We start from the raw sequence: 23,560 nt of genomic DNA, 5'->3' as shown, positions 1-23,560 counted from the left end.
TTATAATATCTGATTTAAAAGAACAGTTCACCAAAAGAAAACAGAAACACTTCACTTGTCTGACGTTTTATTTTGAAGAATGTTGAACACCTGTAACCACTGACCTTCATAGTATTTGATTTTCCCACTACAGACAGAATCAGAGGTTACATGTTTACAACATTCTTTAAAATATATTCTATTGTGTTCAACAGAAAAAAAAAAGAAAAAAAAACAGGTTTGGAACAAGAGTGAGTAAATGATATCAGAATTTTTATTTTTGTGTGAACTACCCCATCAATTAGGTTTTTATGCTCAGATATAAGTCTCTTACCTTACACAAGTGAACCGCTTCACTGATGGGTCTGAATGAATGGTTGAGGTGTTTCTGTGAATCTCTGCACACTAAACACACAAGCTGCTGGTCCTCCAGACAGAAAAGTCTGAGCGTCTCACCGTGTAAACTGCAGATATCCTCAGACATGGATGAACGCTGCTCATCTCTCTCCTTCAGGAACGACTCGCACAGGTTTTTCAACGCAAGATTGAGAGGAGGATCAGCTTTTGATGATTTTTTGCAAAGAGGACACATTCTAGGTTTTTTGGATCTCCAGAACTGTTGAAGACATTCTTTACAAAAACTGTGACTACACGACAAAATAACCGGAAACCTGAAAATATTACCACACAAAGGACAAGTATAATCCCTTTCAGTAGTTGAAGCCATTCTCAAAGTGCGAACTACACCAGTAGATATTTGAGAGAATGACAAAAATCTGTTCTCAGAGGGTTTCTCTTCTTTTTTTGGCTTTTGTCAAGACAAAAAGAAGAAGCAAAAAAAAAAAAAAAAAAACAGTTACTTCCTTGTACGTTTTAAGAGGGTGGAGTTTTTATTATCTTCATCTTGTACTTTTAAACTCTTTGTCGGTCTTATCTGTCATCAAACATCTGACCTTAGCAGGAGCCTTTAATAAATGACATGCCTTGTTTTTAAACACAAGAGGAAAAGAGGCTGACTTTTTTAAAGCTAAATTCCAGTTTTATTCCACATACTGTACAGCTGCCCTTCACTACTATATTTATAGCATAAGGGAAGCTGTGAGTTCACACCCTTAGCCGAATGTGACCAAATCCATGTTTATGACTATTTACTTTTCTTTACAGAGACATTTGCCCTACAGAATATATAGCTTTTATGGTGTGTGTTTTGATCGTTGCAACTTCTCGGTTTAGGTGTAGTCAGTCATGTATGACTATTAAAAAACATAATGACAGAAACTCAAGAAAACTAATTTTTTATGTTGCTTCAACTTCTTTTTGTTAAGTAGTTAAGAAGGTTTCAACTTATTTTTTTAAGTTATTTTTAAGTTGTTTTTTTATAGTTTGATTAAATTAAGATGACAAGAAAAGTACATTTGGTTCAACTAAATAAATCAAGGCAGCAAGAATTTTTTATAGTAAAAGCAAGCATTTTCGATTACTAAAAACCTATTTAGCAGACTCCTTTATGGTTTTAAAGAGACAGTTCACCCTACAAAAACTATATTCTGTCATCATTTATGGACTCTTCTCTAGTTCCAAACCTGTTTGACTTTCTTTTCTTCTGTTAAACACAAATGAAAGTATTTAAAAGAATGTTGGAAACGTAAAACCATTAACTTCCATATAGTATTTGTTTTTTTTTCTACCATGAAAGTCAGTGGTTACAGGTTTTCAGCTTTCTTCAAAAAATCTTTATTGTGTCCAACAGAAGAAACTGATAAAAATGTGGAACCACTTGAGTAAATTTTCATTTTTTGTGTGAACTATCCCTTTAAAACTACAAATCAAAGCATCGGTAGGCAGTGTTTTCACTTAATTAAAGGTGCAGTATGTAAGTTTGACACCCAGTGTTTGGAGGTATTGCACTCCTGGATCAAAACAAACACACAGCTTGCCAGATTGAGGAACAAGTGAGTTTGGCGATGGAGCCTAAAGGCTGATTTAAGTTTTGTTCTAAATTAAAATAAGGGCACACAATAGAAGGAATAATTTCCTTATTAAAATGAGTTCTAACCAACACCTGAAATTGATATTTTACAAACGGCTTCTATCTCTTGCAGCTGAACCACAGGATAAACTGTGATCGCCTCGGGTACACCTCATGTGCTTTATTCAGTGTTAAATACTGTTTGAATCCCATTCTACATGACATTTATTGCCATACAACTGAAAGCAGCAGCAGATAGTTAAAACTCCACCTCAGATCTTAAAAATAAAATAAACCATTTGAAATTAAACTTTAGAACTGTGTGCAAGCCAACACGTATCAGTGATTCAGCATCTACATTTAATAATATTCAAGAGGTTTAATTTTTTAATTATTTTAAACCTTACCATTTTGTTGGAGTGCGATAAGTGCACTATTTTGTGCTTCTAAATGGCTGTATTTAAATTTCTGTTGTGTTTCATCTATTGCAAACAGCCATATTGCTTATCACTGCAAATCTCATCAAGTAGCGTGTTGTTAGGACACAGGGTTACAATGTAACCTGCTCACCTAATGTTTACATTCGTAATATTTATATCATTTGCTAATTAATCACCTCATGTGGAACTCTGAATCTGCATCTCATTTCGGAGTCTGCTACTGTCCACTGGATGTCACATATTAATAACAAGTACATGCTCGATTTTTTCCATCAAGGCAACTTGGGGTGCTAAACTGGCATTGGGTGGGTTAAATGACCAAAACAAAGAGGTGTTCCAGCACGAAACAGACATTTTCAAAGCAGAATATCTGACTTCAGCATTGTTTTTTTTTTTTTTTAGATAAACAAGAATGTTCCCTTAGCATGTTGCTTATGTCTGCAAACATATTGTGGTTATTTTATGCTTTAGAGGAGTCAATAACTTGCATATTACAGCACCAATAAATATAATTTAATTGGTTATATTTATTTATGTATCAAAAAAAGTCTTGTGATTTAGTTTTAACAGATCTTGTGGTAACAAAAAGGGTGAATGATGGAATTAATAGACAAATCAGCAGACCAACAAAACTGTGCAACATCTGAAATGTTGCTTTAGTTATTCTAAAATCCCTCAGCCAAAGTCCATAATCAAAGTGGTTCATTATTTTTAAGTGCCAGATCTGTTTTTTTTTCCAAAAACTACAACGCATTAAGAAGTCTTTTTCTTCTGAGGCACAAGTAATTTATTAAATAAGAAAAAGGCCTACGGTGGTTTCTACTGCAAAAAAAAAATCCATTTATCTTTTTGATATTTGGCTGCAATTCATTAGGAAGTGATGCTTTTGTTCTCTTTGACTCACTGGATGGAAATGCTGCTTTATTCGCAAATGCTTTATGCAACAGTTTTGTGCACAAATTTAATTTGCATCTTCATATGAACACAATCATTAGCAAGGGCATGGTGACATTAACATTGGGACTGGAATACATCCCAAGACTGAGAGTGCAACCCTTCAAGGCAACAGTTTCAGCAATCACTCAGACAGATTCCTGAAAATTATGAAAATAATCAAGCTTTAATTGACGTCCAAACCTACAATATTCTGTGCTGCTGGGAATGAGTTGAGCTCATTTTAGTATGATTCTCCAGCATCATAAGGCCAATAAACTGGGCCGGTTTCTCATAGAGAGCTGCTCCCAGTACTCGCGCTATGGCAGACGCTGAGACCCACAGCACACTCACATACTGTACACACACTGATACTGTACATGACACAACTGTCCCAGTTCAACAAAATAAAAACAAAAACATCCATCATTAAAAAGATCCAGCTACATTCCATATATTTATATGGAAACTAAAGCTTGATGTTGCAGCTATAATGCCCATTATATAATAATAAGACAATACTATTATTAGGTAAGATGATGAAGTAAAAAATGAGGAATAAGAAAAAGTGTCTGAGATTATCATTGGCGAAAGAGTGAAATCTACCATGTAAAAAAAAATCCGTAATTTTACATGTTTTTTCTGGCAGATGGGGTGGCTGAAAAAATACGAAAAAATAACAGCCGTTAAATAACAGAAATTTCCTTAAAATGTAATTTCTAGTAAATTTTTGTAATTTATTATCGTTATTTTACAGTATATTTCAGTGATTTAATGGTCGTAATTTTAAGTTTTTTATCCGGCACCCCAGCTGCCAGAAATATCCCGTAAAATGATAAATTTTTTTGAAAGTGTAGTACTACATGAAACTTCAATTTGAAGAGGTAGATTAACTAATTTGAGTTAGTTACAAATGCTGTCTATCTGTGACTAACCAAACATTTGCTAAAGAGATTGTAAATGTACATATTAAGGTGCAGGATGTTGCTGGTGGATCCAGGATAACAGGAAAATATATCATATAATGCCGTATTGAGCCAGCTCATGTAACTCCAGGTGACTGTACGCCTCCCATGGACAGATTACGTTAAAGTCTGAAATACAATTACACATCATTTTAAAAGACATGAATATATAGAAGAGAAGATATAAGAAAATGCATATATAGTAATAATATGTTTGACTTAAAATTGTTGATACCTGTTCCCAATCCCTCCATTCCAGGAATCTCTTCACCAAATCTGGAAAAAAAATAATAATAATGGTATCAATTTATTTATTTACAAGCATTTTCTTGAATTTAAGTTACATTGCATCTACATGCCAACTTATTCTTAATAGATTATAAGTAGACTGGTAGGTTGGGGTTAGGTTTATAGTAAGTTGACACATACAATGTTTCTTATATCAGTATCAGCAGATATTAAGCAGACAGTCTACTAATACTTAAATGAGAAGTAATTGGAATGTAGTTGCAATGCTACTTTCAAAATGTGCAATAGGGACCATCAACATAAAGTGTTAACAAAATGTTTTATTTAAAAATAAAAAATGTACCATAATAATAATAATAATAATAATAATAATAATAATATTAACAAAACTGCAACAAGCAGATTCATTCAAGAATGATTTAAACATTTAAAGTAGTTTGTAGTACCCGATGACACCCTTTTTGGGTGGTTTGCTCTTAAACTGGCGTGTTGACCTCTGTTTGAACTTAGGTGGGCCCTTGTGGGGACTGCCAGGTCCTGTGGCACGTGTGGCACCTTTGCTGGTCGATTTAGGCTTGGAAACATCCATATTTACGAGGAGACCGATGGAGTAAAGTGATGATTTGATGATGACCTGTAAAAGAATGAGGGCGTTAAACAAGATATTCTGGCATTTGGCAATACTGTTGATATATTTATTTATATAATACACTTTGTTGCATTGTCAATGGCATGAAGATATTTAAAATGATACATTAAAATTAATAATAATAATAATAATAATAATAATATTAAAAGGAATATTATAAAGAAATTAAAAATATAAAAGTAGTTAAAAGAAAGTCTTTAATTATAGGACGTTACATGGCTTAAATTTTAATTATTTTAATAATTACAGTAATAAGCGTTCAAAAATAAAAAAGCAATAAAAATGATTTTACAATTTTTTTTATTATTATTATGGTATTATAATTAATACAATTACTCCACACAAAACAACAACCTCTAAACATTATTAAATTCGGTGAGTGGGCTTGACAAACCACCTGTGAAAAATCATTTCACAACTCTGACACTTGCACATTTGCACAAAACACACAAAACCACTCCTCCCTCCTTATTCTAGCACTTCATTATCTGATTATTAATAGTTCTTTTATATAGTTAGCACTTTCTGTATTGCCTCTTCTTGTCGAATCGCTGAATGCCTCTTGAATTGTAAATTACTTCAGACAAAAGCATCTGCTAAATGACTAAATGGAAAAAAAAAAGTTTTAATGGAAGTGCAAATTATAAATCAGTTTATAAAGAGAACATGAGGAACGAACCTGCTTTGATCACAGCAGCAGATTGCGCATATAAATAATAATTATAAATCCCCGAGCCACCAGTGTCCACGAGATCTTTTTATTAATCCCTCTTACAGGCCCACCTGTAATCTGCTGTCTAGAAGGTTTCTCAATTAATCTCCTTAGATGAAGGTCAATGCACGATAAGCAGGACGGTCTACAAGTCAAAGTCTTTGTTTGATAAGCTAAAGCACAGATAAAAATGGATTGTTTGCTTTTAATAGGAAATATGGTGCAATGCAATAGTTTTTCTGTCACAATTAAAGCAGTAAGTCCATTTGTCTATTTAAGGTGTACTTAAAATGACATTACATAAACAAAATATATCAAAGCAAATGTCTATTTGCATCTCAGATGCTGTTTTTTTTTATTAATATTATTTTACTGGATGTTGGTTATCTGTGTAAATTTGAGCCGACCTGGTGTAGTTCATCACATTAAGAGACCTGCTCATGTAGCATTAATAATGATAATTATAACAGTATCTAAATAGCATCCACATCACATCAATCAAAAACCTAGAGGCCGCATACAGCTTGTAGACCATTAAGATCCCATGAGCAGTTTCTTTTGTCTGTGCTTCTGTCTAGCTGCAAATCAAAAGGTGATCGAGCTTTCTGTGTTGCGGCCCCAAGGCTTTGGAACAGTCTCTTTCTGAACATCAGGATTTCTCCATCAATAAATGCTTTTAAATCTAATTTTAAGACTTATTTTTACTCTCTTGCCTTTGAGTGACACATGCATGTTATTTTTTTTATCTGTATTTTAGTATTACATACAATTGAAGTCAGAATTATTAGCCCCCTGAGTTATTCGCTCCCATTTAATTTTTTATCTGATTTCTGTTTAACGGAGAGCAGATTTTTTTTCAACACATTTCTAAACATAATAGTTTTAGTAACTCATTTCTAATAACTGATTTATTTAATCTTTGCCATGATGACGGTAAATAATATTTAACTGGATATTTGTCAAGACACTTCTATTCAGCTTAAAGTGACATTTAAAGGCTTTACTAGGTTAATTAAGTTAACAAGGCAGGTTAGGGTAATTAGGCAAGTTATTGTATAATGATGGTTTGTTCCGAAGACTATCAGAAAAATATAAAGCTTAAAGTTTTAATAATAATTTTGTCCCTAAAATGGTTTTTTTAAAAAATTTAAACTGCTTTTATTCTAGCCAAAATAAAACAAATAAGACTTTCTCCAGAAGAAAAAATATTATCAAACATACTGTCAAAATTTCCTTGCATGTTATTTATTTTAAAAATTCAAAGGTGGGCTAAGCATTCTGACTTCAACTGTATACATGTATACAGTATTTCCTTTTCTTATATTTTAAATACAAGTTTAATTTTTTATTAAATATTTTATTTTATTGTAAAGCACTTTGGATCAACTATGGTTGTGTAAAATTATGCTCTATAAATAAAGTTTGCCTTGCCCTGCCTATTTTTACTAGCTGTCAATGTTTTATCCCTCATCAACTTAATATTTTTAAATAATTAAAAATTGGGATAAAGTAGGCTTTCCACCAATAGTTCATATTTTCTGTTATTGTTATAAATAGTAAAACTGTTTACTAGATAATCCTATTTCAGTCTATTTCAAAATATAGTGTTAAAATTAAGACCAGCGACTTCTCAGGGAAAATGATTTCAACAGCAGTTTTGTTTTGTTTTTTCTCAGTGTTGAGGACAGTGTTTTAAAGTTTTGTCATTACATTATCTTTTGAATGAACATTAAATATAAACACATTCCACAAACTTGACAAAAAGCACCAACTTACAATGTAAAAAGCGACTAATTCGATTAAAAAAACATGAGTTAAAAACTTGAGATTAAAAAGCAACAAGTTAACTTTACTTTAGAAAAAGGGGAGTAAACTTGTAACTTGAAATGGTTACGTTTATTTAACCTAATTTTATATAATAAGACCTAGTTTGTTTACTTAATAATTTTAAAGTAATGAGGGTATACTGATAAAAAAAAAAAAGTAATCACATTTTATCATGTACTTAATATTTGATTTAAGCATAGACCATTTCAATGTGGTCATGTCAGTGGCCCATGAACATTTCCTGCTTGTTGTCAAATTATTCCATAATTGTAACAAGAGGCGATTCAATCATAACTCAATGTTAAAACAGCTATCATAACATTCTTTCTCAATGTGTGGCTCTTTTTGGATTCTTGGAAGGTACCAAAACTAAAAATGCAAAACAGGAAATACCTTGTGACCATTATTATTGTTTACATGCCTCAAAATAGTCTATATGAACCATTTCATCAATTTAAACCTATACAACTGATGTTTTGCTTGATAAATGCAACAATACAATGAAATTATTACATATTACAAGTACATTTCATATTTTCTTCCTAAATACTTAACTGGTCATTATTTATTAATATACCCTTTCCGGAAAAGCAAAATCCCTCAAAATTGTTTTTTGTTTTTTCATGAATATATGCAAACATACAGCATTACAGTAAACTACAGCAAATATGAACTTTCAAGTCTTTCCATGCTCGATGTTGTGCTGTGTTTGTACTCACCTGCTGGTCTTTTGTCTGCGCTGGTAAAGATGCTGCTCTCTGGAAACACACACTCTGCTCTTATACGCCTGTCGATCTGAGCATCATAAGATGATTAAACATGCACAGGATGGTCCTTCCTCTTCCCAGAACACTGCAGCTGTCATCATCAGCGCAAAGGCAACATGAGGCCACATTCACATGTGCAGCTATGAAACTAATCCTGTTTGTTTTCCATAGTCCGTGCAATACTAAATTAGACACAGAGCTCTGGGTAATTCTAGAGCTGTGTGTTTGATTTTGCTTCTGTGTCACACATCTTTACTTTGATTTATAAAATGAGTTGTGTTTTTGCTTCTGTTTACCTTTCTAGATAAAGTTGTCATCATTTTTATAGGTATTTTTGGAAATCTTTGATTTGAAACCAGATGCCTAAATGATTATCCACTGCAGGTTACAGTTTGGTTTTTATATGGCTAGCTTTTGGGAGCTTTTCTACTGCATCTCATACCTACACCGAAACAAACGACTCAAAGATGATTCCTTGGATTTACTAAGTGGTTGTAAACTATTTATTTGAGATGAATTTAAAACAAATTAAATTGAACATTACTAAATGTCATTTGTTTGTTTCAATTCAACACAAATAAATTATTTGTAACAATTTAGCAGACATCATTTTTCAGTGTAGTAGCTGGTACTGTGTCAGATGAGGTTCCAAGCGAGCCATATACAGTCAAAATATTATGTTTGCTGTTTCAATTCTTGAATTTTTGGTGGGACAGTTTAATCCATTTACAGTTGAAGTTAGAATTATCTTGCCTGAATTATTCGCTCCACTGTTTATTTTTTTTCCCCAATTTCTGTTTAACATAGAGATTTTTTTCAACACATTTCTTAACATGATAGTTTTAATAACTCATCTCTAATAACTGATGTATTTTATCTTTACCATGATGACAATAAACAATATTTGACTAGACATTTTCAAGACTCTTCTATACAGCTTAAAGTGCCATTTAAAGGCTTAACTAGGTTATAGGCAGGTTAGGGTAATTATGCAATTTATTGTATATCGGTGGTTTGTTCTGTATAGACCATGAGAAAAAAATGCTTAAAGAGGCTAATAATCTTTTTTTATTATTATTATTTTAAACTGCTTTTACTCTAGCCTAAATAAAACAAATAAGACTTATACCAGAAGAAAAAATATTATCACACATACTGTGAAAATTTCCTTTAAAAAATTGTGTAAACATCATTTGGGAAAAAGAAAAAAAATTCTAAGAGGGGCTAATAATTCAGACTTTAACTGTATATCATATTCACTATCTAACTAATAAGTTAGCTTAATTCCTTCATGTTGTCCCAACAAAAAATGATTGTATTGAACCCAACATTCCCCACAAAACCAACGCAGGCTCATTGGAAATGTACAGGCCAGTATGACACCAACAATGTTTGTTCCTTTTCACACTAATGATATTTATATGGATTTATCATCAACCAATGATGGATTATTTTTGGTGTAGTTCTTTGCACACACACACAAAAAAACGTACCCCATAGCCTACTGAGAAACACATTTCAAATTCTCAAAAACAATGCACAGCACCCTCTAGTGGATTTGATTTGTCGTCTAAACGTTGAAACCAAAAAACGCCTGGAGCCACATATTTTACATTTCATAAATGTGGCGTTAATCTTACTGTGGATCTGCAGCCAAACATATATTGAAGTGTTTTCGTGGTTTCACAAAATAGCCTGAAGCACATACATCAACCTTTGAATAAGAAACGCTTTCAAAGTTGCCTTAAGACAAGAATGGACGTTGTTCAATAGTTTTAGGACACCTTTGATTAAAGGTTGTGATCCACTTCAAATGTTGACTACTGTATATTCCAATGAGTCTGTGTTGGATTAATTCAATTAATTAAAGTATGGTTTATAAAACGGGGGTATTTACTATCAGTTATTTTGTTTATAGACACTTGTTAACAGCTCACATATTCACACACGACACATCTAGTGTGGTGTTACGCAACTGTTTTTCTGAATCACTCATCTAGACGTCCCGTGTGTGTCGGTGTGTGTCGTGAGTCCTGCTTTCGCTGTGATCAGCAGTCTGTCAGATAATCTCAACAGCTCCGTTCATTCATAGAAACGATTAGCAATGTGCCAGACTTAGGCAGAATTGGGCACGCTATGGATGGCATATTGTGAGTAGGCCCTAACAGCACTACCATAGTTTTAGTCTAATTTACACTCACACAACCAACAACGGATGACCAATAAAACAACAAATACATTGAAGCACATTTCTTAGGGTGTAGATTTTGTGTATCTCTTGAAGACAAAAGATCATTTTAACACCAAGCAGTGACAAGACAAGTTTATTGTCGTATGCAAGTCGTATTCGATAAATACATTTTGACAGATACATTTTAATAACATTAATTAATATGTAATAATTCATAATTGCTAGAACAAACAATATAATAAAATATGTAAGTATATTCATGTGTTTTGTATTTAAAAATCATGCTGATGATTAACATTTGGACTACTGAAAATATTAGTTTGAAATAGGGTCTGGAATTTTAAAAACGTTTTCATGTCAGGCTTTAAGCAAGTGTAACTGAAGACAATCTTCAAGGATTATATAAATGTATATTTCATGTATAATGTGTTATCATCTATAGCCTATTTTAACATTGAATTGGGTTTTATTCAACTTTTAGTGAACTTAAGATTATACACTTATATTGTAAAAATGCCTCACAGATATTTATTTATCAGAAAATTACAGCAGTATGTAATTGAAATCATTCACACTGAATACTGTAAATTGTGTCATATCTTTGTAAATGTGTTTTAGGAAACATCAAATCACTGTCATAAGAAGGTTGACAGTAATATTTGCATTATACTCAATTTCTAAATATTTTGTATACATTTAATATACAGTTGAAGTCTGAATTATTAGCCCCTCTGTTTAGTTTTTTTACCCAATTTCTTGTTTAACGGACAGAAGATTTCTTCAACACATTTCTAAACATAATAGTTTTAATAACTCTTTTCTAATAACTGATTTATTTTATCTTTGCCATGATGACAGTAAATAATATTTTACTATATATTTTTCAAGACACTTCTATACAGCAAATGACATTTAAAGGCTTAACTAGGTTAATTAGGTATAGGCAGGTTAAGGTAATTAGGCAAGTTATTGTATAACGATGTTTTGTTCTGCAGACTATCTTAGCTTAAAGGGGCTAATAATTGAGCTTAAAAATGTGTTTTTTATTTTTTTTACTGCTTTTATTCTAGCTGAAATAAAACAAATAAGACTCTCTCCACAAGACTGTGAAAATTTCCTTGTTCTGTTAAACATCATTTGGGAAATAGTTAAAAAAAAAAAAAAAGAAACAAAATCAAAGGAGGACAATAATTCTGACTTCAACATATATATTTAAAACACACACACACACACACACACACACACACACACACACACACACACACACACACACACACACACACACACACACACACACACACACACACACACACACACACACAACAAATAATACAGGAATAAACTATTACAGTTGTCTTTTTCCTACACTGGGGGGAAAATACATCCTGCCAAACAGACCTCCCTTATAAATTCATCCGTCATCAGATTTGTCATTTTGCGATTTGTCTTCATTTTTATCTTTTTATGGATCTGCGTTGTCAACAAGAATTTCTTTATCTTCAGGTCCAGTGTGACATGTTTTACCTGAATCCCCAGCATCAAGAGTCACTGTTAAAATAGTGAACATCCTGATTTACAGAAAGGCATATAACATATTTTTTAATAATAATATTTGATCAACAATGTCCTGTTGTGGAATACTGGCAGCTTTACAACATTATGTTTACTTTAAAGACTGTTCTATTAAGAAACGTCAAAAAACAAATTTACAACTATAGTGTAATTTATTTTAACATTAAATAATCTATAAACATATATACTCAGCATGTATGAGTCCACCCCTCATAAATCTCTCATTTAGATTAATATTTTCTACAGGAAGCTTTACAATATTGTATTCGTGCATATACATTAGATTAGTCAGTACTGAAGCCAAATCTGGAGCTTATCTAACAAAATAACTTACAATAAAGGTCCTAAAATGAGTAGGCCAAATTTATATGTCGAAGAAAATATTCAATAAAAACGGACAAATTGCAAAAATTAAGAGAAACAAAAAATATATGAGATTGTTAAAGTTGTGAAGTTTGTATATATATATTTTGCAATGTTTTCCATAAATTTAAATGTTTTATCTTTCTATTTCTAAAGATGTTTAAAGACTAAAATATTATTTTAATAAATGTACACTTTAAAAAAAACCTGATTTGTTTAAATGCACCAAAATATGTGAGCTATATTTACTAAGAAATGGATACAAATATTCATTTTTAAAAATGGGGTGTACTCAATTATGATGAGCACTGTATATATTTAAAAAGTTTTGGTACAATCCATGTAACAAAAACACAAATATATTATTTAATAAATTCACATAAAACATACTCCACCTTCTGGTGTCTTCTGACTTTGTAAAAGTTGATCAAGTTCTAAAGGAGTTAAAGAAAAGAATACTTGTATAATTTTTTATAAACACCAAGTGCAGATATTGAATACAATTATGACTGAGATGTTATTATAGAAATTATTATCATCACATGCATCTGGTAACTAAATAATTTAAATACACATACAATACGCATACATACTGTACAATGCAAACATCCAACTGTCACATTTGCAATGCTATAAAGTTAACAATCTCTCAAATTGTATTATTATAGTTATAAAGACAATTTTAAAAACACCCTTATTTTATATATAACCAAAGCAGAGTTAACAATTAAGGTCTGGATTAATTGTTTTTTTCTCTGATGTAGAGGTAAAAAAAAAAGCAAACTGACCTTGTTTTAGTCTCTTATTCTCAATCTTTAGTTGACTGTTTTCTGAGAAAAAAAACTTCCTAACAAAAATGCTAATTGCAAATCTTATCTCACTGTTCTTGCAATTCTTGTAATTCTGTTAGAACAAAAATCTGAATTGTGAGATTTAAACAATTGCAAAATATATACTTGTTATTTTAAGAAAAAAATAAAAAATCTAAATTGTGAAATGAAGTTATGACAAAAAAATAAAATAAATAACTTTAAAAAAATAAGTGCAAGATGTAAACTGAGAGGAAGACATCGGAAATTGGGCTGATTAGAAATTTTCATCAACAAGCAGTTGGACAGGTGTACCTAATAAAGTGGCCGGCGATTGTAAGCATTTTTCGAAAGCAAAAAAATATATATATCAGTGGAAAAATCGATCTAAGATACAAATCTTCCCTTTATGTGGCAAAGAACAATTACATTGCCTTTTTGCGGATGCACAGAGACCAGAAAATGAATTCATGACAAAAATAAAACGACTTTAAATGGCTTTAAGTTAAAAAATAACTGCGAGATGTAAACTGAGAGGAAGATAAAAAAAAAAGAGAAAAGCAGGATAAAAGTAGCAATTACCTTTTCAATTATTTTCCGTTTAAAGAGGTTAAAAACATTTTCATAATTAATTGATTCACAGCATTTAATTTTTTTTTTTATAAAGCATACTATTTATTTTATAAGCCAAACTTGCAGTATGTACTTATAAAAAGCTAAAAAAAAAAATACATTACTGGAAAAATGTATCTTAAATAAAAACTTTCCTTCATGTGACAAAGTACATACACTTTGCCTTTTTGTGGAAGCACAAAGACTTTAAATCAAGAGTGCAACTCTGACTTTAAGAAACAGAACTGCTGGACTACTGTTGGTGAAGAGAAATAATGTAAAAGTGTGAAGTTCCAAGCTCAAATATAAATTTTTCACCTCTGTATTTATGCAGAAGCACAGCAAACATCATTGCAGCAAAACCACTGAACACAACTATAACTGAAATCAGGACGGCTGTTGTCCTCCATATTTTAAACACTTCACCTGTAAAGTAAAATGTAGGCAAAACAGACGGTGCAAGTCTTTTGATTAAAAACAATTAATAATGTAAAATATGACAGTATGATATATTTGTACTGTACACACACATAATATATATTGACCAGTTTCTCTGTGTAGCAATTAGCTAAAATAATTAAATGTTAATAATTAATAATTATTTATTTATTATTATTTAGATTAGCTTTACTGTTAACTGTATGGCAAAACTAATATTACAGTTAACTCGTCTGCTTGCCCGTTAAGCTAAAACAATTAATTGTCCATCAATTCAAAGCCCAAATAATTCATTTAAAACATTTTTTTACAATTAAAGAGACTCATTCTGCATGTGAAAGCAGACAATCAAATGTGTGCACAATAATAAAACAATGATTATGGAAACATATAAATAATATACATCTACACTGTAAAGAAATATATTTTAAAATAACAGTTTCTGTATTTTGTAATAAACAAGTGTTCCGTTTATTTACGGTTGTCAATAGCATTACGGGATGTCGATCTCTGCTCTGTCAACTTTTGATGAAATGTCAACTCTACAGTTTAACAATGTGACTTTTATTGACATTTAAGTAGTTTGAAATAATATAATGTACAAGAAATAATATATAATAGAGAAATATGTCTATAAAATAACAGAAAATGTACTAGCAGTTTATTACAAGGTTTTTAATTTATTTAATAATATTTCAAAATAAATAAAACACATTACTGTAAACCTACATAATACTAATGTAGTATAACTTTTTAAATGATAATTCAAAGCAACAAAAACAAACAATCACATTTATAACACAGAGGAGTTCAATGCTAAATACACTAGTCAAGCAGAATCTGCCATTGCTCACCAAAGTCTCTGCATTGTGGGGTGACATTTTAAACAAAATCGAATTAATTTACACCATTTAATTGAAACACTGAATTTAACTTTTAACAATAAACAGACAAAAGGTTACTTTAAATTTGAATTGACAATCTCAAAATAATCCCCATCATTTCCTTGATGGCAGGTCAAATCAAAGGTTACCATGAGCCAAATTTGGCCCGTGATCACTAGTTTAGGCATCTCTGCTTTAAACTATCAAAAATGTTAATAAAAGTCACTTTTCAAGGTTGAAAGTTGTTGGAGAAAAGATCAAGGTTCTGTAATGCAATTCAACATCATGAATAAATGGGGAAACATAAAAGCATGAATCACAACTTACAAATAAAAAAAAAATGCTATAATTTATGGATATTTTTTAAAGTGTAGTGCACATGTAATCCAAAGTGAGAGGTAAGACCACAACCTGGCTACAATTCATCAAGTTTAACCATAAAAAAACTACATAAAATGTTTGAATTAAAGTGTGAGGACTTACGTGAGGTGATGATCTGTGCTTCCAGCATGTGATGCTTCAGTTTCACTCTGCAGTGAATCTTGTCGTCGCTGTGATAAACAATGATTGTGTGTTTGATGCTGAACATGCCCGCTTTCTGGTGCGTCTCTGTAGTTTCTGGCCTCAAACTGACTCCTTCATGATCCAGCCACTCCAGATGCGGTTCAGGATACCAACCTTCAGATTCACACTGAAGATGAAGCCCTCCTGAAGGATTAAATCCATCTATGGTGATCACCGGAGCCCATCCTAAAGCTACAATACGAACAACAACATTTGCTGCATGAATGTTATTTTATCGTTGTTAATTTTAACCTATGTACAGCTGATTAAATAGGCAAGAACTAAAAATCCAATTTAAAAAATGGGTAACACTTCGGTTTAGGTACAAAATTTGCATTAACTACTGACTTATTACCTGTAGATTATTAAGATATGTTCTATTTATCAGCACTTATAAAGAATGGTCTTATTTTACATCTTTAATCCGACCCAATACCTAAACCAAACCATTTGTCAGGACCAGTAAATGGAAAGAACCCAAGAGCAGGTGAAAACAAATTATTTATTAAACAGGGCAAAAATCAGATGGTTTAGTCCATTAGTAATAATGGCAAAAAACAAAAACAAATTCTTCTACTGCCAATGTCTCAGTCTCAGGGGGAAAGAAACTACAAAAACTCAGTCCAACAAACAGGAAAGAAAAAATGCAGCAGGCAGTCAAAATCAGAAAATACTTGTAGACTTGTCACTGGAATTGTTGGGGGAGAAAAACTGATAAAACAGAAACAAAAATTAGACTGGCTGGTAAAACAGAGGGAGGTTAAAGGGGAATCAAGCAACAGTCAGAACCAGGCCAGTGTCAAGGACATCATAAGAAACAATCAGGAGAAGCACAAACAAAAGAATATGTGGCTATCACAAACAAACAAAACAGACATGACCAGCCGATTAGCCTGGAGTCCTGATCCTACAGTACTAATAACTATTACTAAGCAGCTAATTAGTAGTTTACTGAAATAAAAGTCTTAGTTAATGGTTTGTTCATTGCTTGAATTGTACAAATAAAATAAAGTGTGATGGAAAAAAAAATACCATACAGACGAGCAATGGAAATAGTTCCCAGCAGTAACTAGGTAACAGTGCTATATAATATCATTGCTCATGCTGGGAATCATGGCACAGCAGCAAACTCTCTTGATTGCTATGCTGGTATAAGAGTGTAGTTCCTAGACTAGAAAAGAGCCACTTTTAATTTTCTGTCAGTCTTAGTACATGATGCAGCTACAGAAGAGTCAAGATTTAAATAGGAAAATTATCAAAACACTTTTGGTAAAAACAAAAAAATGGCCAAATGATCTCATCTGATTCGATGACCTACGCTAAGCTAAGTTAAGCTAAACAGCTACAAAAATGGAAAAACTGTTCAACTCTGAGCCTATTTCCAAAAATGCAGAGTGTTTATTTAAAGGCTGTAATATTATGATTATAATAAATAAGCAATTTGCAATTGGTTGCATGTCTTTACACCAAATGGTGTTGGGAGTTTAAATACATTTACAGTACTGCATACTTAAAAACACAAAAAATAAACCGGACCTAATATGCCCCTTTTTATAAGATATAAAACAAGCCTCTAATGTCCCTAGAGTATGTATGTGAAATTTCAGCTTAAAATACCATATTAAAATACCTCACAAATAATGCTTTATAACTCTTTGAAACTGCTTCTTTTAGGATTTGATCCAAATTGTGCCGTTGTGGTGACTGGCGCTTTAAAGACTCCTTTACACAGCACACAACAAGCGACAGGCCGGAAGTCATTTATTTCTGATGGAGAGTAGTCCGGGAGCTGCGTGGAGCTCCGATCATCTTCGTATGCAGAAAATTCGGATCTGAAATGAGCTGCGGATCCATTGAAATATTTTAACTCCTGCGACTAGATTGTATGCAACTGGCCGACCGGATGTAATATATTTCAGTGTTGCCCAAGCAGGTGTGTGCGCGCGAGATGAGAAATTTTTTTTATTTTTGGAATAAGAAAAAGGTCTATATTCAAAAAAAAAAAAAAAAAAAAAAAAACATTTCTATTGAGCTTATTCTAAAATGCGGAAGTGCGCCTGTTTTCGCGATTGTTTTAGAACCTCCGATTCAGTCACCTATGGGAGAAATGACAAGAAATAATAAACGGCAGAAAACGGTGAAACTACTTGCTCTACAAACAAATGTTTGCATAACTATGTAGACCAAGTAGAATAATATAACAATATAACATCAGTTTGCAACATCAAACAGCGAAACGAGCAGTTTTTAATGTCTAAAAATTAATGGAAGTGAATGAGACCGGAAGTCTCGAGCCTAAAAGATGAAATGGCTGCGCCCGCTCGTCGGCAAAGAATAAGGTGAATAAAGGAGTAATAAAAATTTTAATTTTTAAAATGTTATCTCCACATTCCCTCCAAAATTTTTAGCGGTCTATGAATTTCTAATAATCATTAATTCATTCATTAAATCATGGTGAATGCACAGAGAATAAAGGCTTTTTTTGCACTTTATTTTGGACACCATGAAAATTGAGCTTCTCTCCCATGGTGCACGACAACACTGAAAATTCTGTGCGACTACCACAAGGGGGTGTACTCCGACAGTCGTGTCAAAATGTCATGTTCAGTGGAAAGGCGGCTTAATGACCTCCCAGACCTCTTTTCAAAAGAGAACGGAGCTACAAATGAGTGGTTAAATTATTTTTTATTTTATTTTAATTGATTCTTTGGTCTTTGAATTAATAGACAGTTAAATTTTTAGCTCAAAAGAAAAGTAGAAAAGTTGGTTGTACTATTTAAGTTGCTTTATAGCTGAAGGTAAAACTAATCTAAATGTGTCAGCAAAGTGTCAGAGTCAAAAACAAAACAAATGTCCTATGCTAATGAGGGAAAGCTCATCACTAGTGGGTGGGGCTTCCCCCCTCTGATAACATGTACAAATGGAAAATGTCAATCAACGTTTTTCTGCACTATTCTGACTTTTTTTTTAATCAAGTGTGATTATGAAAAATAAAATAATACATTTTTCCTATTGGAAGCTGGCTATATGCACACTGTTGCCACACAACTGTGTTTAAACCCCGTATCAAAGTGATTTCTTTCATAATAGGCAATAGTATCTGGATGCAGCCTTTATGAGGTGAGAATGCATCACTCAGCGATGCAATGTCAGCGACAATGCACTCAAATGGAGCAAGTGACATCACTGAGAGGCGTAGGGTTAGAGGTAGGGCTAGGTGAGCCTATTAAAAAGCATTGGATGCAGCTCAGATTGCACTGCACCAGAATCGCATCCAAACCCCTCTCTTAATAGGTCCCCTTTAACTTATGTAAAATCCATAACCCACCAGTTGCTTACCTTCAACTGTAAGATCGACTGTGGCTTCATGCTTCGAGGATTCAGACCCAATAATACACTTATAACGTCCTTCATCAGACACTTTGACTGATGAAAGTCTGAGGGATGCGTTTCCTCTCTGAAGCTCTGGATGAATCAGCTGTGTTCTCCCTCTGTAGGACTCGTTCTGCTCTGTTTCTCTGTCTTCATGATCCTCATACAGATGCACCAGAGAGTCTTTCAGATCAGATCTCCGCCACTCCACTATCATGTCCACAACACTGATGTTGGGTTTGACTGAACAGGGCAGAATCACGTCATCTCCGACTGAAGCAAATACAGCTACTGCAGCTCCAATGACATCATACTGCTCTGTGAAAGAGAGAGAAAACAAGTTTAACCAGTTCATTCATTCAGTCATTTTTTTTTCCGGATTAGTCCCGTTATTAATCTGGGGTCACCACAGCAGAATGAACTGGGAGAACATGCAAACATAGGGAGAACCTGAAAACTCCACACAGAAATGCCAACTGACCCAGCGGAGTCTTGCTATTTTCTGACCAGAGCAACAGTTATTTTTACGTATTGTGCCACATTGTAAAATATTGTTAAATAGCAAATTCATTTACGCCACTTTGTGGACTCATGGGTGTGCCAGTCTATAAAGGAGGCGTGTTAAGGTGCATTGTTGGCGCATTGTTATTTTGAAAAACTGAAATAGACTGTGCCATTGACCAACTAAAAGCTGGTCTAAAGTACAGCGCAAAGGCCAAACGCTTACACATTGCTTAATACACAAAGGATGTAGAGCAATACACAAATAACTTTACATACGAAAAAATAATTAATATTACAAAAATTTGTCTCTTCTACATAAATATAAAAACTACTGCCTCCATGCCTTCGTCACCTCAGGGCTTTTTTCAGTTTATTAATGACAATTTGTATACTGCTATTATTATTATTATTATTATAAGTATCATTAATTATATGTATATTTCTATTTGTTTTAATAAAAACAAGTTCAGATTTGTCCACCTATTGGGTTTGGGAGACATATGCATCCCCAATATGGGGCATAATAATTAGATGTGTATTTTGATATAGCTCAGATATAAGTTTTTTGAACATACTTTGTTATTATTGTTCATTTATTCGTTTGCTGGAAATTAGAACTGATTTTAGAAATAGTTTTAAAACAAATCTTTGTGCTTAACAAATGAAATTAAATATGTAGGCTAATGGATGTCTTCAGTACAACACCGTTTCCTCATCCACAAAAGTAAAGAGAAAGTAAACATGCCAAATGGAGGAGGCTTGTTCTTATCCTCACGCAGATAGTCTGTTTAACTGTTTTCTTTTTAATGAAGCGCTCAGTTTTTACACTTACAAAGTCCGCCATGTAAATAGCGAATGTGACTCTTAAAGGGAATGTGTGATGAGACTCTAATACGTTTGGCTCAAAACACACCCATAACTCATTAGGAGAATAAGCACAACCCTGTTAGACCATGCGCAGAGTGTATTTTTCCATCCTTAAAATAGCAAAAATAACAAAAGTGGATTCGGACATGCCTTTAATGCTTTTGCGCCTGCGCTTTCGACTTTGCGCCTAGATCATGGGCTATATGACCAGGCGAGTGCTGTGCCGGAGCATACCCGGGTGCTTAATGCAGAAGTATAAATCAGCCTCAAGTCTTGTCAATGCTATCTCACAGCAATTTATAACTTTTGGATTTAGTGGCTAATTTGTATGTATTTGTATGGTCTCATTTGTACATTTCAGTATAATTTAGTCTCCCCCAATGACAGTTCAGTTTAGGGGTGGGGTTTGGTGCCACGCCTATTTTTAAAAAGCATACATTTTTGTATGACTGAACTCAAACTGAAAAACGACCGAACTGAAATTCGTACAAATTATTGACAAAATAGTTACATTTCCTCATAAGGCTGGTCATGTACAAAGTTTAAATTCAAAGTCTTTTTTCTTGTTACTTTACCTTAAATAAGTTTATCAGGTTTAAACTTTATTTTTTAAGTTAGAAGTTTTAAAAGTATAGTTCACCCAAAAAAAAAAAAAAAAAAAAAAACTTCTGCCATCATTTACTCATCATGTACATGTTCCAGACCTGTTTGAGTTTCTTTCTTCCGTCGAATTTAAAATAAAAGAATATACTGTAAAATGTTGGTTCTTTGGTTGAAAATAAGAAATTGCAATTTCCACATTTGTCCAGCAGATGTCCCCATAGACATTTATTTTCAGCTTATCTTTTCTTCTTTTCCTCACAAATTGATATATCATATATTTTGACATTCTAAAATACATCAAGATACTGTTTTGTTGTTGTTGTTGTCTGATATATTTTTAATTGTGTGCGTTTGCAAAACAACAGTGTGCCAAAATAAACAACAAATAAAATAAAAAGCCCCAGACAACTTCGTGCGTGAGTGTGTGTGAGTGAGTTTTGTATTTTTAAAAAGAAACTGAAGATGCACCGAAGAAAAATAGTCGTTTCCCAAAGCGTTCACAAGAAATTTAAGAACCAGTAAGTGTTCGTAAATTATGAGGATTTTTGGGTGAACTACCCCTTTCAGGCAGCTTTTTTCATTTAAGTTGTAAGAATGATGTAAGAAGCAGCACAAAACACTTTTATCTTAATAAATAAATAATAGAAAAAGCATAATAAAGCACAGTCCATTCTCCTTCTACATTTCAGCTTCGTAATAACTGAACCAAAAATCAAGACAAAATCCATTTAGTTTTCAATATTAAGTTTTGACTCCAACTTATTTTTGATGTATATTTCTTCATGTGAGTTTTGTGTATCAAGCATGACGTACGGTTGTTGATCCCTGTATGCTGTAGGTGGACAATGACCAGATTACTGTACAAAGTGCCCTACATAAGTTACTTATTAAATGCCTTTTCATCTCTTTCTTCAACATGTGAGCCCTTCATATATTTACCTGATCTTGAATCTTTAATTCCACAAGCAGTTAGCAGCAGCAAACAAATAAACTTCATGTTTAAAGAGCACAGGTACTAAAAAAAGAAAAGCATTTTTGTTTTTAAAAAGCACACAGGTATTTAATGTAAATATATTTTTTAACATTTCATATACCCAATAAATCTGATAATTAACAAGACCTACCTTTTTATTTAAACTTCTTACAGCCAATATTTCTTGCCTTCAACTCAACACTGACGCTTATTTAGGAGTGTGCATATATAAGATGTTCAAAAGAGACTGAAATCATTTCTGGTTTAGTTTCATTTCCTCATATTAATAAACTACTGATAACACAGTACCTCCCATCGCAGTTTATAAGCCCTTTTTCTGAAGTCACTGTCTTGAGGTTATGAATAGGATTTATTACTGAAATGTGTGTTTTGTCCTGACGAGCTGGTTAAGTGGGCTAAGGACTATAAAGGTGATTCTAGAATCGCAGGTACATTTTGCATCTCCAAGACAAACCTTCAATTATTTTTCAAAAACAAAAGCTTTAATGAAACTGTTTTGAATAAGGACACAAATTATATCGAGTTATGTGTATTTAGGGACATATTTACATATTTTTGACAGTCTCCACCTCCTGAATCATGCATTCAGCTTTAATTATCATGAAATAATTAAGTCTAATTTAGATTTTTAACAGATGTTTCTGTTAAATAAATATTGGCATGAAATATTTGTATTATTTGTGATTTCAGTAATAAAACTTGTGTTAGTCCATGTATGTTCATGGTCAACTCTGTTACAAGTCTTTAAAGTAATGATAGAAAAAGGCATGTACCTTGCTCCAAGCGATGTTATTTCCTCTATAGGGAAACTCTGGAAGGTTCTTCCCTCATTCATGTGCACTAAATATCTAGGATAGATCAAAACTATTCATTATTTGTCAACTATGTTATTGTGATATTTTATTGACTTTCTCATTCACTTTTTAAAAACAAGAATATGACGAAAATACGCACAATTAATGCCATCAGGCGTCTGGCTTAAAAAGTTTGACAGTAATTTAAACAACAATTTACAGCAGAATAAAAATGCCCTTATATCAGATTTAGGCATTTAGCAATATATTATATTTGAGGGTGTATCTAGCGCATCCACGAGTTGTTTCTTGCATAACATTAATAATGGGTTCAGTTTACCTTATATTTATTCATTCATTCATTTTATTTTCAGCTTAGTCCCTTTACTTTATATAATACATTTGTTGTGTATAATTCCACTTTAGGAGTGAGTCAAAAACACAGATCCTACTTCCAAGAGAGCAAAATACACAAAATACAGTTCTCAACATAACCGAGTACA

At 32.6% G+C, this 23,560-nt stretch overlaps 3 protein-coding genes across 10 annotated transcripts in view; all 3 read right to left on the bottom strand.

Moving 5' to 3' along the window:
* LOC147845590 (E3 ubiquitin-protein ligase TRIM35) overlaps positions 1 to 763 on the bottom strand; it is a 33,123-nt gene extending 32,360 nt beyond the window's left edge. For all 6 annotated transcript variants that reach the window (XR_015480627.1, XR_015480626.1, XR_015480625.1 and 3 more), the window contains exon 1: positions 314 to 763. Coding sequence is in view for 3 of the 6 variants with exons in the window: in XM_087244212.1 (XP_087100338.1) it covers positions 314 to 706 (393 nt within the window). In the remaining 3 variants the exon portion in view is untranslated. The remainder of the gene's footprint in view (positions 1 to 313) is intronic.
* Positions 764 to 3,488: 2,725 nt separating this feature from the next.
* On the bottom strand, positions 3,489 to 8,518 carry pde6ga (phosphodiesterase 6G, cGMP-specific, rod, gamma, paralog a). Its single transcript, NM_001159826.2, has 4 exons — positions 8,443 to 8,518; positions 4,982 to 5,169; positions 4,522 to 4,562; positions 3,489 to 4,415 (listed from the first exon to the last, which is right to left on the bottom strand). The coding sequence occupies exons 2-4, from the start codon at positions 5,122 to 5,124 to the stop codon at positions 4,339 to 4,341; spliced, it is 261 nt and encodes an 86-aa protein (NP_001153298.1). The 5' UTR covers positions 5,125 to 5,169; positions 8,443 to 8,518; the 3' UTR covers positions 3,489 to 4,338.
* A 2,280-nt stretch (positions 8,519 to 10,798) lies between these two features.
* Positions 10,799 to 22,517, bottom strand: zgc:123297. 3 transcript variants are annotated; one of them, NM_001037561.3, is given in 8 exon segments: positions 11,728 to 12,229; positions 13,012 to 13,050; positions 13,405 to 13,446; positions 14,356 to 14,463; positions 15,843 to 16,115; positions 19,263 to 19,613; positions 22,209 to 22,284; positions 22,394 to 22,502. In NM_001037561.3, coding segments are annotated over 7 exon segments (957 nt in total). In that variant the 5' UTR covers positions 22,267 to 22,284; positions 22,394 to 22,502; the 3' UTR covers positions 11,728 to 12,143.
* Positions 22,518 to 23,560: the final 1,043 nt, after the last annotated feature.

Source organism: Danio rerio, chromosome 3, assembly GCF_052040795.2.
Source record: "Danio rerio strain M-AB ecotype USA chromosome 3, GRCz13ab, whole genome shotgun sequence".
Lineage (NCBI taxonomy): Eukaryota > Metazoa > Chordata > Actinopteri > Cypriniformes > Danionidae > Danio > Danio rerio.
The sequence above is the reverse complement of the archived record's forward strand: the minus strand, read 5'-3'. Positions and strand labels throughout refer to the sequence as shown.

Coding starts and splice junctions, on each gene's coding strand:
- zgc:123297 (XM_087243255.1), bottom strand. CDS start 22,266: ATGAAGTTTATTTGTTTGCTGCTGCTAACTGCTTGTGGAATTAAAGAT. Junction 16,116..19,262: donor AGTCGATCTTACAGTTGAAG/GTAAGCAACTGG, acceptor TTCGTATTGTAG/CTTTAGGATGGGCTCCGGTG. Junction 12,230..13,011: donor AAGTCAGAAGACACCAGAAG/GTGGAGTATGTT, acceptor CTATTTTAACAG/TGACTCTTGATGCTGGGGAT.
- pde6ga (NM_001159826.2), bottom strand. CDS start 5,124: ATGGATGTTTCCAAGCCTAAATCGACCAGCAAAGGTGCCACACGTGCC. Junction 4,563..4,981: donor CCCAAAAAGGGTGTCATCGG/GTACTACAAACT, acceptor TTTTTTTTCCAG/ATTTGGTGAAGAGATTCCTG. Junction 4,416..4,521: donor AATGGAGGGATTGGGAACAG/GTATCAACAATT, acceptor ATTGTATTTCAG/ACTTTAACGTAATCTGTCCA.